At 41.5% G+C, this 16,438-nt stretch overlaps 1 protein-coding gene across 9 annotated transcripts in view; it reads left to right on the top strand.

Moving 5' to 3' along the window:
- ESYT2 (extended synaptotagmin 2) overlaps positions 1–16,438 on the top strand; it is an 81,829-nt gene that overhangs the window by 47,275 nt on the left and 18,116 nt on the right. For 7 of the 9 annotated variants that reach the window (XR_012002538.1, XR_012002540.1, XR_012002539.1 and 4 more), the window contains exons 8-13: positions 4,717–4,837; positions 7,476–7,652; positions 8,619–8,701; positions 10,080–10,128; positions 11,219–11,308; positions 11,767–11,862. Coding sequence is in view for 6 of the 9 variants with exons in the window: in XM_072763291.1 (XP_072619392.1) it covers positions 4,717–4,837; positions 7,476–7,652; positions 8,619–8,701; positions 10,080–10,128; positions 11,219–11,308; positions 11,767–11,862 (616 nt within the window). In the remaining 3 variants the exon portion in view is untranslated. Of the gene's footprint in view, positions 1–4,716; positions 4,838–7,475; positions 7,653–8,618; positions 8,702–10,079; positions 10,129–11,218; positions 11,309–11,766; positions 11,863–14,452; positions 14,555–16,438 lie in introns of all 9 variants that reach the window. The other 2 variants (XM_072763288.1, XM_025993922.2) reach the window with 1 other exon arrangement.

Genomic DNA, 16,438 nt, shown 5'->3' with positions numbered 1-16,438 from the left:
ATTTATGAAAAAAAATTTTTAATCTATAAAAAAATAATAAAAAAAGTGAATATATGTTTCAGAACAGGCCCTTTGGATTCTTTTCAGGCTGTGCTACTGCCTTGCATGCCTCCAGCAGCTCCTCACAGAGGGGTAAATGTAGGTACCAGACCTAGAATGTATAGGGTTGGCTGTGAGAGCTGAGAAACCTGGACTTTCTGCCTCACATCACTGGAGTCTCTTCATTATTCTGTTGGAATGTCACATCTAAAACATGAGGAAATTTGCCCATAATAAACTTAGGAGACCATGAAGGTCACATCCCTGCTGTGAGGAAAGTGAAATCTTCCTCAGGTCACAACCATCATCTCACCTGATGGAAGGTCCCTGTGTGCGGTGAACCTATTAGTTGTTGCCAAGCAGGAAATTCTGGAAACATGCTTTTGTGGTTTACTCTTATATTATTTGAAGGTTGGAATACATTACTTATTGGTTACAGTTAACTATGTTCCTAGTAGATAACTTGTCTAATTGGATTTTCTTTTTTTCTAAACTAGGTCAGAAACTAGTCTGTTTTTTTTCTGTTCCCATGTGTTTGTTTAGGTCCCTAAAATGACTGCTAGAAAGAGCTTTATTTTGTTTCATCATCAGGGAAAATTTAGGACTTTAATAAAATGAGGCATGGTCCTAATAATAAAAATATTTCTTAGATACTGTGGTTTAATGGACATAGAAAGTACTGTTCATCTTTAAAAGATCTTTACAAAGAAAGGACAACTTAAATTGTTGAAGTATTCATTAGGATACTTGGTTGCAAGCTACAAGTCCAACACAAGTAGTCTTTTTTAAAAAAAAGTAAATGAGCAGGGAGTATTTGGCTGCCTCAGTTGGAGGAGTGTGCAACTCTGAGATTGAGGTCCAAGGCCCATATTGGATGTGGAGATTGCTTAAATAAATAAACATTTTTAAAAAGTAAATGAGTAAATAAATACTATTTTTTATTCATTTATCCAACATGTAGGTATTGAGTGCCTGCTATGAGCCAGCCACTTTTCTGTGCTATGGTGTAGCTGTGAACAGAACTGTCACACCTGCTCTTGCGGGGCTCCTGTCACACTGGCTTCTTCCTAGCTGGTGTCACTGAGCAGTCTGGAGCACTCTCTGGGTGAAATCAGTCACAGGCAGGCATTGTTGTCCATGCGATGCCCTGAAGACTCCCTGCCCAACTCTGGTTTTCTCTGCGTGGGTTTGTTGTTAAGCACGCCCTTGCTGTGAATTAGCAGCTTCTACCTTCTGTTCTTCATGCTTAGCAACTTCAGTCTGAAAAGAACCTTCTTCTGCTAGTTCTGGCAAAAGTCTCAGAGCTGACTTGTTTGTCCACCCATCCTTGGACAAACCCTGTGATTCTGATGATTAGGTGTGGGTCTCATGCCCATCCCGAGGAGAAACAGGGGCACCAGGAGAAACCAAGGAGGAACTTTCACCATTACTTGCATCTGTGAGAACAGATGCTGATTAGCCGCAAAACAACAAACCTGCTGTTTAGTGTAGAAAATGTTTGAGGTGGCTCAGTTGATTAGGCAGCTGACTCTTGCATTCAGCTTGGGTTATGATCTTGGGATCCAGGGATCAAGCCTTACATCGGGCTCTGTACTCAGCAGGGAGCCTGCTTGAGGACTCTGCCTCTCCCCCCGTAGACTTTCTCTTTCTCAAATCAATAAATCTTTTTTTTTTTTAAATGTGTATGTTCTGCTTTCCTGTTGTATGCATCATGGGAGGACTGAAATAAATGCAAGCTTGTCAAGCAGCTACCCTGTAAATAGCATTATATTAGTTCCCTTAGAGAGTGAGTCAGAGGGCATATTTTACCTTTGACAAGCCTGCTGCTGGGGGAGTCAATCTCAAATCATTTATTTAAAAGAGAGAAACCTGGGTGGCTCAGCTGGTAGAGCATGCAGCTCTTGATCTAGAGTTTTTGAGTTCAAGCCCCATGTTGGGCATAGAGCCTACTAAAAAATACAAAATACAGTGAAAGGGCTCCTGGGGGGTCAATTAAGTGTCTGACTCTAGCTCAGGTCATGATCCCAGGGTCCTGGGACCCAGCCCCATGTTGGGCTTCCTGCTCAGTGGGAGTCTGCTTCTCCATCTCCCTCTGCTTTCTCATGCACGCTCTCTCTTTCTCTCACAAAAATAAATCTTTAAAAATAAAGTAAAAGACAAATATATACACACACTCGCACATATATGTCTATACACATAGAGAAACATATACACTCAGTTGTATTTAATGATAATGACAGATTCTCTATACAGTAATAGCTTCAAGCTATTTTATATATAGATTTCTATGCACATATATAAAATATATTTAGTATGTAGAGAATTATATATGTCATTAAAAATATATACTCATGTATATTATAAATGTAATATATACATTTGGAAGGAAATACACGCTAGTTCGAACCAGAGCTATGATATAAAAGGTATATATAAAAACATCCCCTTTAAATAAAATTATATATTTATATAGGATGTATATAATTTAAACAAAATTATGTAAAATTTATGTAATAAAAGATATTTTATATTTATATAAATGTTACATAATATATACATATATACTTAAAACTTGGGCTGTGCTTTTCTCACTTAAAGATTTTCTAGCAATCACTGCTATGGCAAATCTTACAAGAGTAAATATTCAGTAACTTTGAACCTAACACATTTTGCCCTGAGGGTTACAAAATGAGCATCTATTTGCTGTATTCATTGATTAAAAACAGAACCCCAGGGCACATGGGTGTTTCAGTGGGTGATGCATCTGCCTTCGGCTCAGGTCATGATCCTGGGGTCCCGTGATTGAGCCCCACATGGAGAACCTGCTTCTCTCCCTCTGCTGCTCCCCCTGCTGTGCACTCGCTCTCTCTCCCTCTGCTGTGTGCTCTCACTCTCTCTCTCTGTCAAATAAAATCTTTATGAAAAATAAAAACATAACCCAAGGTATTATAAAGTAGCAACACTGCCTGAATTACTGTACTTCACCATAAATTGGCTACCCCTATCAGTGAAGAGTCCTAAACTCCGTGCTAAAGGTATAGGAAGGGATGAGAATTATGGTAGAAACAGAAATAAGGGCAGCCCCGGTGGCGCAGCAGTTTAGCGCCGCCTGCGGCCTGGGGTGTGATCCTGGAGATCCGGGATCGGGTCCCACGTCAGGATTCCTGCGTGGAGCCTGCTTCTCCCTCTGCCTGTGTCTCTGCCTCTCTCTCACTCTCTCTGAATAAATAAATAAATCTTAAAAAAGAAAAGAAACAAATTGATGAACAGGCAGTTCTGAAAGACAGAGGCCTAGATACAATAGCTGTTCCTGACCATGACAGCAGCCAGGACCAGCAGAGGGGCCTGCTATATGTTGGGAGTGATTAGGAGCAGCACTGCAGCCCTAATGCAGCTCTGAGGAGGCTGGTGGATGTGCAGTAGGGTAGAAAGGTGAGCAGGAGTGAGGCATCAGAATGGGTCTGCTGCTGCTTTCCTGGGTGTTAGGCCTCAGTCTGTATGGCTGGGTGGTGGTGAGGTGGTTGGCCCAAGGCATTTGAAGCATATCATCATCAAAGGATCTTCTGTTCCAGCAAATTTTTTAAATATAAACAAACCCAGTATTTTGGGGAGGAAATGACTAAACTGAGAATATGCTTGATCTTGAAGCTCTGAAGGCCCACCTCACACTACTGCTTAATGGACATATCTGACTACCTGCCAGCTGAAATCCTCTCTGTCTCTTTTGAGTATTAATGTCTAATTAACTGATCTCTTCATAAAAGAGCAGTGTTTTCTGTGGGGTTTGGGGTATTTCAGTCTTTTTTCCATCTTGAACTGAAATGTCCTAAGTAAGGTAAGACCTCTTATCTTGTTACTGTGTTTGGATACCCACCTTCCAGTAAATGTTCAGTTATTACTGCAGGACTGTGCCTTTCACTCTGTCCCAGTAGGTATTTCTCTGTGTTCACATCTCAGAAGTATGGGCAAGAAGTAAGATTATCTTCAAACTTCTCAGTTCTGATTAAAAGTGTTCTTCTGCATCAGTGAAACTTCATTGATGTGTGCTTTCAGAAAGAGTGTCCTCAATGCTCACATTTACCCCAAAGAATAGCCAAAAACATGTTTATTTTCTACATTTTATTCATGTTACTGAGTTCTCTGTGCAGTGGTAAATAGAATTTCAAAATTGTGATAGTATTCAGTTCCCAAATACAGTGTGAAGAGAGAATAAACTAAATTATTCTACTTCTTTGGGAGCTGTGAATATATAAGGGGAGAAATTTAATGTAAGAAACATGGAATGAGTAGGGTAGATGTTTGTTACGGTATTCCTTGCAGTTTTTTGGACGTTCGAAATATGCTTAAAAAAATGTAATGTGTCTTAGTCAATATTAAGTCAATGATGAAGTTATGTAGGGATATATGAAACATTATTTAGAATATTATGAAATGTAGCCAGAATATTACCGCATGTTCTCAGCTATGTATGTATCCCACATAATAGTCATCGTAGCCGTATTGCAGCTAAAGTATTGAACTGCTTGTTTTAAATATTGTCTTTAAGAAATTAGACAATTCTGTCTTTGTAAATGGGGTGTTGTTATCATGTTTGTGCTAAGTTAACTGTTAAAAGTGTGATAACTAGTGTTGATATGCCTGATAGTTGGTTTGTTCTTTTTACTGCCCACCTGATAGTGGTCTGTCGGATACTATCATTCTGGATATAATATCAAACTATCTGGTGCTTCCCAATCGGATCACTGTTCCTCTTGTCAGTGAAGTTCAAATAGCTCAATTGCGGTTTCCTATACCAAAGGTAAGTATGCCTGAGCACTCATTAACACTTAGACATAGACACAAAGAAGCTTATCACATATTTGGGTATTATAACTTCCTGTGATTTTCTCTCTCTCTTTAGATTTATTTATTTGAGAAATCACCAGCAAGGGGGAGGGCAGAGGGAGCCCAACTCCAGACTCGATCCCAGGACTCTGGGATCATGACCTGTGCTGAAAGCAGACACAGTCACTCAAGTCACACAGATGCCCTCTCATGATTCTCTTAACAGTGACCTTGCCACGAGGATCTTGATATAGTAGTTTGTCCTATCACACTCCTTAGGAGGTTGGCTAGTGTGCATCTCAGAGACTTCAGGGCAATTCTTGAACCCAAACCGTGAACATCCAAGGTGCTTATAGGGATTTAATTCTGCAGATGTTACTGCAAGTCATGAAAGATCACTGTGACAGCTTAATTACCTCAGAAAACACGTACTATTTGTGTTATCAGAACATAACAGCTTAGTCTAAGTGATGGGCACTTTGTATAATGACTGTTTTCTCTCAGCTGTGAGAGTATGGTTTACCTCTGGAGTCATTTCATAAGCACCAGGGCAGAGACAGTGCTGGTGTTACAGCTGCCCTGGACGGGATGGAAAAGGCAAGGCGTGGATCTCAGTCACAGCCCTGGAGTCTAACAGCAGCTTTGCTTTTTGGGCATATTATTTGGCGTGTGTGAACCTCAGTTTCTTCATCTGTAAATTCGGGGTGATGCTTAGCACACACAATTAGGTCACAGATATTGGGGTTGCCTTCAATTACATAAACTACGTAGCCTCAAAGACAGAACTTGCCAGTCAGGGACAGAATTTCTTCCACTGGTCAGAGAGAAGGTGCTTGGCGTGCATGAACCCTCACAGGTTAGTGAGAGCATTACCCTTAAAAGTGAAACCCCCAGGGGTGCCTGCGTGGCTCAGTCTGCTAAACATCTGATCCTTGATTTCCACTTGGGTCATGATCCTCAGGGTTGTGGGATCAAACCCCGCTTCAGGCCTGCTTAAGATTCTCTCTTTCCCTCTCCCTGCCTGCCTGTCTGTCTCCCCCTCCTTCCCTCTCTTCCCCCGCCGCCTCCCTCTCCACTCCCCTTAAAAATAAAGGGAACCGGAGCCAGGAGGCCGCAGGGGGTTCTGGCACCACTGCCCCATGTCTGCTGCAGACCCAAAGGAGGAGACCCGTGTGTCCCTGGGGAGGCCGCTGGGTTGTCCCCGAGGTGGGAGGGAGGTTCCTCCTGCCTTGGCAGCAGCTGGGAAGCCAGCTGCTTCCCTGCTGCCTCGCTGATTGGGTCAGTACTATTACCTGGTAATTTTAAAAGGGTTTGTGGAGGACAGTGCTGCCCTGTGCTAATGTTACCGCCATTGTTTGCCCTGAAAGAAGTGTGAGTAAATATTTTTTATTTTACCAATTAAACATTTTAGGAAAAGAAAATTTTGCTTTAAACTCCATGAGTAGGGACGCGTGGGTGGCTCAGCAGTTGAGCGTCAGCCTTTAGCTCAGGGCATGATCCCAGTCCTGGTGGGGAGCCTGCTTCTCTCTCTGCCTATGTCTCTCTCTCTCTCTCTGTGTCTCTCATGAATACATAAAATCTTAAAAAAAAAAACAAAACTCCATGAGTAGTATAGTATGTATTTCAAAGTTTTAGTTTCCTATCTGTAAAATAAATATTACAACAGTACAGTTGCCCCTTGAATAACACGGGTTGGGCCACTGACACCCTGAGCAGCAGAAAATCTGCATATAACTTTCGATTCTCCCAGAACTTAAGTGGTAATAGCCTAGTTTTGGCTAGAAGCCATACCAATGACAGAAACAACGCATGTTTTGTATATTATGTACTATTCTGTATTATAATGTCAGCTAGAGAAAAAATGTTATTAAAGCTATAAGGGGGGGATCCCTGGGTGGCGCAGTGGTTTGGCGCCTGCCTTTGGCCCAGGGCGTGATCCTGGAGACCCGGGATCGAATCCCACATCGGGCTCCCGGTGCATGGAGCCTGCTTCTCCCTCTGCCTATGTCTCTGCCTCTCTCTGTCTCTCTCTCTGTGACTATCATTAAAAAAAAAAAAAAAAAAAAAAAAAGCTATAAGGGAGAGAAAATTTATAATTGTGTATCAAAAAAAATCCATGTGTAAGTGGATCTGTGCAGTTCAAACCTGTTTTGTTCCAAGGTCAATTGTTTTTCATGGGATTGTTGTAAAAATTGAAGTCATGAGTGCCTGTCGAGGGCTTAGTAACACCTGAGACTTCCTGTAGTGGTGGTTCTCAGTGACTGTCTTATTGAAATGGATGGCTGTTGGGTGAGCCTTGGGGCTCTGCAGCTCAGGCTCCTGGAGCACACACTCCCCTGGGCCCTGCCAGAAATCTCCCCAGGAGGCTCACACCTCACCCCCCTCCCTGGTCTGGCCTCCCAACTCAGGATCCTATTACTCGAACACTGTCATCTCACCCTGCTTCGTCTCCCTCAGCACTGCCACCTGACACATTGCACATTTACCTTATTGCTCCCTGAGCAGGAAAAGGGTCTTTGTTTCATTCCCTCTCTGTTCTGTGAGCATGCAGTCATTGTTCCACGTCTGTCAGATGACCCAGCAAACCATCCACACATTCTTCTCCTTTTCAGGGTGTTCTAAGGATACATTTTATTGAAGCTCAGGATCTTCAAGGGAAAGATACTTATCTTAAGGGACTCGTCAAGGGAAAGTCAGACCCATATGGAATTATTCGAGTTGGCAACCAAATCTTCCAAAGCAAGGTCATCAAAGAGAGCCTCAGTCCAAAGTGGAATGAGGTATATGAGGTAAGATATGTCCAGTGGCATCAGTTAGCTTCTCCGCACGTTCTGATTCCACTTCTGTGACACAGGAGTGTGGTTGGTTTAGAGGGTAACAAATCATTTTTGCTTTAACTTCCCATCTTTAAAGTATTGTACCTCTGTCCCTACCTTACAACGTTCTTGTTGTGCTAACACATAAACAACACAAATTTTAAACTTTAATTGCATTAAACTGTCACAGTAAATAATTGACAAAATGATTTCTGTGGTTGTTAACATATGTAACCATTTACAAACATGAGATTATGTTTTGTAAATTCTCATTTAATACATGTAGACATCTCTGTGTCAGTACATAGAGATGGACCTGACCTGTCATTGCCATTCACTGAGTAGATCCCATCATTTCTTTACCCAAAGAGATCCTGGCTGTCCATGTCAGCATTGGAACCACTGCTGTTACCAATGCGACGTGAAGGTAGTGTTCTTCACTTGACCACTTTTCTCCAGATCAGTCTCTCAAAGTGGAATTACCACCTCATTATGCTTTTTTTTTTTGCAAAATTTTTCCCAGAACAGTTATCCACTTTATACTTCAGCAGCTCCCCATCTTCCTGATTCTGTTTATTGCTAGATGTCTTACTCTCTAAGTGGTGGTAAATGGAGCACCACTTGTAGCTACCCCAGGAGCAGCACTTGACCAGAGCTGCTTTAGGACTACAGAGATGTGCCAAGCCTGTACCACTCGTGGGTGCTGCCTTGGGACTTCATTTCGGAGCAGTGGAGACGCAATCCCAGAAAACTGGAAACAGTAGAATGTTACTATGTGAGCACATATTTCATCATGATTTCCCATGTTGGTTTGACGATGATGTGAAAGTGCTTTACAACTACTTGCATGAGAGAGAAATACACCGTGCTGTTAACTATCATCATCAGCTGCTGCCAACGTTAGTAACAATGTGAGATAACTACTCATTATTTTTTCAGGCTTTAGTCTATGAACATCCTGGACAGGAATTAGAGATTGAGCTCTTTGATGAAGACCCAGACAAGGATGACTTCCTAGGAAGGTAAACCCTTGGGGAAGGACAACACAGGGTACCTTTCTTCTGAGTGATCACACATAAAACTAATACTGCTTCAAAAAATAGGCCTATGTATGTGTTGCATGTATTTTTACGTGGCTCTTAGGTAAAATATTTGTTTCACCTTAAAGTTCTTCAAGTATGTTTTATTCCTAAAACATCTTACATTTAAGGACAAGAAGGAAAAATTCTAGATCTGTGTCTGTCACAGCAGCTACTGGCCACATGTTGCTATTTAAATTAATCAAGTAAATAGAATTTTAAATTCACTTTTATAGTTGTACTGCCCCCATTGAAGTGCTCATAAGCCACATGTGGAGTGTGGCCCTGATGCCTATGAGGCTCTCCAGCTCTCACACCATGCTGGCAGCTTCACTCTAGATTGAAGAAACGAGTTTTTAAACTTTTTCCATTTGTTGAGTTATTTAGGGAGCAGGAGGGATAGTAATTTATACCGTGCCTACACATTGGAAAAATAAATTTGACTTGCTTACTTAGAATAACCACTACAGCTAAAAAAGAGATTTTAAAAAATATATCTAACCCTGATCTTTATTACTTAACTGAATTTCTTGTAGCAAAAAGAAAAAAGGATAGATGACATTGGACAGGTTTGGCCTCTTCAAGAATAGCCTGTGCTAATGACTTCAGAGTTCATTCATGAAGAGGTTTAACAAGGAGTGACCGAAAGCTTATAAGCAGGGCAGTGACAGATCAAATGTACTTTCTAATAAAGCCACTGTGTGGCCCAGAGGACCAGGGACTGAGACTGGGGGTTGTGGCGATAGCTCAGGAAAGAGGTGGGTGGGCTCACCTGGTGTAGGGGCAGGTGCTAGAGCAGATGGAATGCCATCGTCCCATCCTCATCTCCCACTTCTGCAGGGGGAGCTCCAGGCTTTGCGGTAGAGCAGGATTCTTAGGGGAAATGGAAGGGGCTCTCAGTGGAGCCAGAGGCCCCTGTGGGGCTCCAGAGACCCGATGGTCCAGGGCTATGGAGCGAGGATGGGAAGGCGGCCCCAGTGACTGCCCTGCAGTGACGACGAATGGCAGCGCTGAGGGGCTTGCAGACATTTTTGGCACATTGTAAATAGCTACATTTTGGGGCGGACCGCAGTTTTTACACCTGATCCTGGCTTTGCCAAACTGAGGGTCTTCACCTCCCAGAGACTCACCCTGGCTTGTTTCCTTACTTCTTTTCATAGTTTTAGGATAAGCATGAAGAGCTGGAAGAAGTTTTTTCTTGATAAACTGTAGCATTTTGATGCATTTCCGGAGCACTTTTTGTAGACAAATGTTTAAGGTTATTTCAGTTGTAAGAAGTGTGTTTCTATGTTCTAAAGTTGTTGTGTTGTTATTTCTATAGTCTTATGATTGATCTTATTGAAGTTGAAAAGGAGCGCCTTTTAGATGAAGTAAGTTTTCTTTGAGTATTATTCTATTTCCTGAGCATTGATAGACCTGCTGCCCCCACACAATGTTCTGAGAACTTAGGCCTTTTAGTAAAAACAAAGTGAAGAGAAATAAGTTCAACAGCTCAATCAGATAGTATGTACTGAGTGCCCCCCCATGTGCTAGAAATTCATAAGAGTACAAGCACAGACCTACTATTTCAGGCAGGCGTGTGCTTCCTTTGGGAGTCAGGATAGAGGCTATGAGAAGCCCCCTAAAAGTGGGCTTTTTAAAGAAAGCTAGAGTTAATAACAGCTAGCACAGTGCAGTTGGTGAGAAATGGTCACGTGAAAGCTGCCTATAAATACAGTGAGAATTGACAGTAAGCAGACACTACTTCAAGATATTGCTATCAGAATAAAAAATATTCTTAAAAAAGAAAATTTTGAGGTGGCTTCTAAAAGATGGATATAATTGGGATAAGTAGGGCGTGATTAACCAAGTAAGTGTTGAGGTCCACTGCTTTCAGAGTAACACATTTTCCTTCCTCTGCACTCAGGGCAATCTCTCAACACTGAGATTTGGGGACTATCTTTGATTAATTGCTTTGTGGTTTTTAAGCTGAAATAGTCGTGTGCTATTTTATTAAGTAGTATAGTGGTCGTTAAAAACAAGCATGTGAACTTTTTTGATAATGAAATTCAGTATTTGGGATCAGTGTTCTATTATCTCCTGGCCCATAAATTCTATTAAATCTATGCATGGAAGCCTGATAATACTGGACTGTACTAGAGGACATTTGAATCTTGTGTATAAATTAGGGATGAAAATAGTATTTACTCTACAGTGGTTCCCTTCATGTAAGTGAAGCATTGAGCACGGCCCCCAGCCAGCAGGCTGTCCTGGGCTGGTTCCAGCCTGCTGCTGCTGTGTCCTCTGGGGCCATTGGCTCATTGGAAGGACACAAAGTGAACTATGGTAGGCCTTGGTCCTTGAGTACTAATCCCCAACTGTCCGTGCCTCATGTGAGAAGCTCTTGATGTTTGTGGAAGCTGCTTGACTGGAAAGATTGACTCAGGAGTACTTGTGTGAACGTTTGCATTCTCTCCGCAGTGGTTCGCCCTGGACGAGGTCCCCAGAGGAAAGCTACACTTGAAGCTGGAGTGGCTCACGTTAATGCCAAATGCTTCAAACCTTGACAAGGTGCTGTGATGTGTTTCCCATGACAACCACCACCCTTCATAGCTAAGAGTAGTTTCTTCAGGGTATTTTGCTACTGGCTTAAAAAATAACAGCAGTAATTTTGATTACTGTGCTGTAAGTCACTACAGTCATGTCAGGGATAAAGATAATGGAATTTTTTTTGAAAGACAGATTTACAGGTCATTCCCACCTGTTTTATGAGATCTTCATGCTTTGTGCTTGATATATTATGGAGGCTGTGGAGAGCCACAGATTATCTTGCTTTCTTTAGTTGATTCATACAGATTCTTGTCATTAAAAGTATATTTATTGTGTTCATTCTCTTTGTGTTGCATGTATTGGATGATTTATTTCCCCACCCCTCTTATTTTCTTGAGCATTGCAGACATAATCAGGTAGAAATAGTCTAAAATCTTATGGAAATACACCTGCTGAGGCTTCTTGTCCTTTCCTCATAGGTGCTAACAGACATCAGGGCTGACAAAGACCAAGCCAATGATGGTCTTTCCTCTTCATTGCTGATCTTGTATTTGGATTCAGCAAGGAACCTTCCGGTAGGTAATGCCATGGGAGCTCCCTTGGGTGCTCCTTTCCTGGTAGCAGATGTTGCTGCATTCAGCCACACTGTGTCACCTGTTACTATTCCTGTGTTTTCACTTCACTCCCACCTGGAGAGCACCAAAGGGAAGGGATCAGTGTGTATTTGCTTCACGACTATAATTTATGTCTATACACTTTACTGATTTATCCGGATGTTCAGAATTATTTTTACTCTGACATGTTTTATGAAGACATCTCCGTCACATAGGAAAGGAATGTTCCTCGTAGTTAGAGGAGAAGATATTCTGTAGAAACTCACTAATTATTAAAATAGAGTTACCTAAAGATGGAAGCTGTCTCTAATTGTCATGAAAGTAAAATGAAGCAGCTCTGCCTACAAGCCCAGAGTCCATCCTGGCTGTAGCCTGGCAGGATGACAGACAGGCAGCCTGGAAGAGCAGGGCCGCGGAGTGCAGCCTCTGGTGTTCCCCGCTGGTGCACACTGTCCTGGTTATCTGTCACACTCAGCTCCTGGAGCTCAGAGCAAGTGCCCCTACTCATTTGCATCATAACTGTTTTGCTCTTAGAAAAAACTGTGAAGTACAGCTTTTGAAGGTAATGACTGTGGGGAAGAAAAATCATACTATTTTCATTCACGTGAGCACCATACTTTTTTTTTTTTATTAGAGTTCAGTTTGCCAACATATAGCATAACACCCAGTGTTCATCCTGCCAAGTGCCCCACTCAGTGCCCGCCACCCAGTCACCCCAACCCCCCGCCCACCTCCCTTTCCACTACCCCTTGTTCATTTCCCAGAGTTAGGTGTCTCTCATATTTTGTCACCCTCACTGATATTTTCACTCATTTTCTCCTTTCCCTTTTATTCCCTTTCACTAATTTTTATATTCCCTCAAATGAATGAGACCATATAATGTTTGTCCTTCTCTGATTGACTTATTTCACTCAGCATAATACCCTCCAGTTTCATCCATGTCAAAGCAAATGGTGGGTATTTGTCATTTCTAATGGCTGAGTAATATTCCATTGTATACATAGACCACATCTTTATCCATTCATCTTTTGATGGACACCGAGGCTCCTTCCACAGTTTGCCTATTGTGGACATTGCTTCTATGAACTTTGGGATGCAGGTGTCTTGGTTTTTCACTGCATCTATATCTTTGGGGTAAATCCCCAGCAGTGCAATTGCTGGGTCATAGGGTAGCTCTATTTGTAACTCTCGGAGAAATCTCCACAGAATTTTCCAGAGTGGCTGTACCAGTTCACATTCCCACCAACAGTGCAAGAGGGTTCCCCTTTCTCCACATCCTCTCCAACATTTGTTGTTTCCTGTCTTGTTAATTTTCACCATTCTCACTAGGAGCACCATACATTAAACTCACTATTTAGGATAGTGTGACCGTTATATAAACATATTGTTTTGATCATTTCTCCTGAGTGCCAGTTCACTTATTCAAGAGATGGCCATTCTTTATTTCATTGTGTCAACCACTAGTTTTGTGAAATTTGGTGAAAGAAAGACCATAGACTATAGCCATAAGGTACAGGTTGTTTTTCTCCCAAAATTATAATAAATTCTCACCCGTCCAGGTGCATTTGCATGTAATCTCCCCTTGTGCTCCCCTTGTTGGCATCTACTTGGTGGAGACAGACAAGAAAACAGTGTGTTCACTGCCCTTCATGGTTTGCATCTGAGTGTCATGTTGGGCTGTTTCTACCTCACCTCACACAGCTAATTATCTCCTTTATCTCATGAAATGCCCTAGTTTCACTTAGCACCTTTCAAGGTTTTAAAATTGTGTTTTACTTACATTTAGCTCAAAAAGAAATAAATGTACTTGGTGCATCTCTTTGTTTTAAAGTTTTTAACAAAATGTTAAAAATGATCATTTTTTTAATACCAAGAAGATGTAATTGAGCACTGTGTGTAATTATATGACTGTACTCTTTCAGTGAAGAGTACAGATTGACTGATTTTAACTTTGCAAATCCTTATTTTTTCTTAAAGTGTTACTTAACCTTTTGGCCTGTCTTCCAGTTAGAACTCTGTGACTTTTTCTGTTATAATTTCAATTTGGGGAAAGTTGTTATTTAATTTAACCTTCCTACAGAATTTCTCATACAGCAGAACTTTGTTTATAATCATAGTAATGTTTGTTATAAAGTCTTTTATAATGCCTGATGGAAGTGAATTTGTTGTATATTTTAGGATACAAAGAATAGTAGTAGTTAATTGGCAAGAAAGAATTAGGCCTCTTTCAAACTGTATATTTTGTCACGTTAAATTGAAATTTGAATAACATCACGTAAGCAAAACAAAAGCAAAAGTGAATTTATTAATCTATTAAGATGGCACTGTGTGCATGAAGTATGCTCTGGGTGTCAGAGGCAAAGGATCTTTGTGAAACCGCTGCCCTGTTGGGTGTTTGTTTTAAATGGGAGCATTTGCCCACCGGTCCTCCTGCGTTTCTGTGGGATGCTTTGACTCTGCCGTTGCACTCCTGTTTATTACGGCTTCCTGTGCGTTCATTGACCGCAATCCACCGTTCTTTGCTTTCTCCTCCTGTTTCTACTCTCCTAAGAGTATCTACGAGGGAAACTTTGGGTGTGGCTACTTAAAAGAGAGGCGAGCGTCGGGACTAGTGTTTTGTGAAAATACTACCTCAGTCTATAGAGCACTATTTGTGAGTTCTTCAGTGTTCTTTCTTCCTTTTGTTTTGATGGAGACTGCTAGAATGTGGGCTGGAACTTCTAATGCCATCAACGCTCTGGTGGAATGGTGTGGCATGCTTTTTAAACTTTCTTGCATGATTTCAGTTACTGTCCATGTGTTTCTTTTGTGCTTGTTTTGTAAAAGTAACACTGCTGTAGCCAACTTTGGTGACTGCATCTGATGATGAGATGAACAAACCTGGTGAGTCATGAAGAAGCCACAGTGGTTCATCTCAGTGTGAGATGTAAATATTTTTTTTGCAAGCTTTCAAAAAACTTCCTTAAATCTACTTTTTCCTCCTGACAAAACACAGGAGTGTCAGAACTTGGCTTTCCCTAAAGTGCAAGCCGTGGCCTCACGGATAGTCAGTGAAGACAGAAGTCCACCTGTCACCCTGGAAATTTACCTTCTCCCTCACTTTTTACCCAGAGCTTCTACGGGAGAAAAAAGCATATTGGGTTTGGGATTCAGCTTCTTTTAAGGAACTTACAGAATTTCCAGGAGTGGATAATTGAACATTTCTAACCCTTCTCTGGGAAGCTGATTCTGATCTCATTATGTCTGTTTCCTGGGGCCTTGATTCTCAGTACTGTTGGTGCTTTTAGCTGACAGTTATTCTTCCTTGCTTTGAGGTCAGAGAAGGTCACCAATGGCTTAGTCATCAGTCTAGAAAGTTATTCTTTCCAGACTGACTTAATTCAATAAATAGTGAGGTCCTTAAAATTCTTTAGCCTTTGGATCTAATAGTGGTAGTGCTTTGCATTTTTGAAAAATTTCCATTTCTATTTCCACGTGCATTTTCAGTTTATTCTTATTAAAAGAAAAGAAGGGTGGGGCAAAACTTGAAGACTAGGTGTTCTGTCCCATTTTATAGCCAGGGAAATAAAGACCCAGACCCTGAAGGCTTTGCTGCGCTGTGGAGAGTCACAGAGGCAGGAAATGGTAACCATGGACGGGCTCCTCACTCTTAGCTTGTTCCTGTTAAAGGCATTTTAAAAGTCAAAATGAGACCACTGATGCATATGGCAACCATTCTCTGCCATGTTTTTATAAAATGACTTTGTTTTAGGCATTTCTTTAGTGGAAGATGGTCCTGTGAGCTGCTGCTGCTGCTGCAGAAGCTCCAATCTACAGCAGCTTTCCTCAGTTACTTCTCATTCTCTAACTCTTAGGAAATATTTCTGACCTTGTGTCAGGATTTTTTAATTGCTTTACATGATATTTAGCTCCTACATTGCTGGGTTATCAAAACTAGCCCTCCCACATTATCAAAATCACATACTAGTACTGCCTAACTATTCAAATATAGGCATTAACAAAATGTTTTATAAAATAAATTTGAAATTATTTGATTGCCTTTTTTCTTTTTTAAACCCATTGGTGTTCAGTGTGAAGTTAAATCATTGCTTTCTCAATTTTCCCTCAAAGGCCTGATACCATTGGTATTTCTAATAAAGGCCAGCCCCATGAAGACTCTTAGCTTCTACCTATTGAGAATACTTAATTTCCAACCCCAGGCATGTGTTACCACCACTGAGGCCATCTGCAAGCCCTTAGTGTTACAGGACTTTCTCCTCTTGGAAAGAGCTTCTTGACAATATAGACTGTCAGCACTTTGCCTCTTTCTTTTGATGAAATTTCAGGCTGAATTTGAACCTGGAACATGGAGGGTGTTCTCTGGCTCCCAGTGGCTGGCTTTACAGCCTGAGACTTAAATGGTAGCATACATTTGCTAAGCACCTTCTAGGGGCTCTACCTATATGGCTCACTTAGTCTCAGGCCCTCGTGATCACTTTCAGACAGCACATAGAGTGGGAGGGACTGAGGACAGACCCAAGGTCACAGGCAGAATTTA

Source organism: Vulpes vulpes, chromosome 7 (genome assembly GCF_048418805.1).
Source record: "Vulpes vulpes isolate BD-2025 chromosome 7, VulVul3, whole genome shotgun sequence".
NCBI lineage: Eukaryota > Metazoa > Chordata > Mammalia > Carnivora > Canidae > Vulpes > Vulpes vulpes.
The sequence above is the reverse complement of the archived record's forward strand: the minus strand, read 5'-3'. Positions and strand labels throughout refer to the sequence as shown.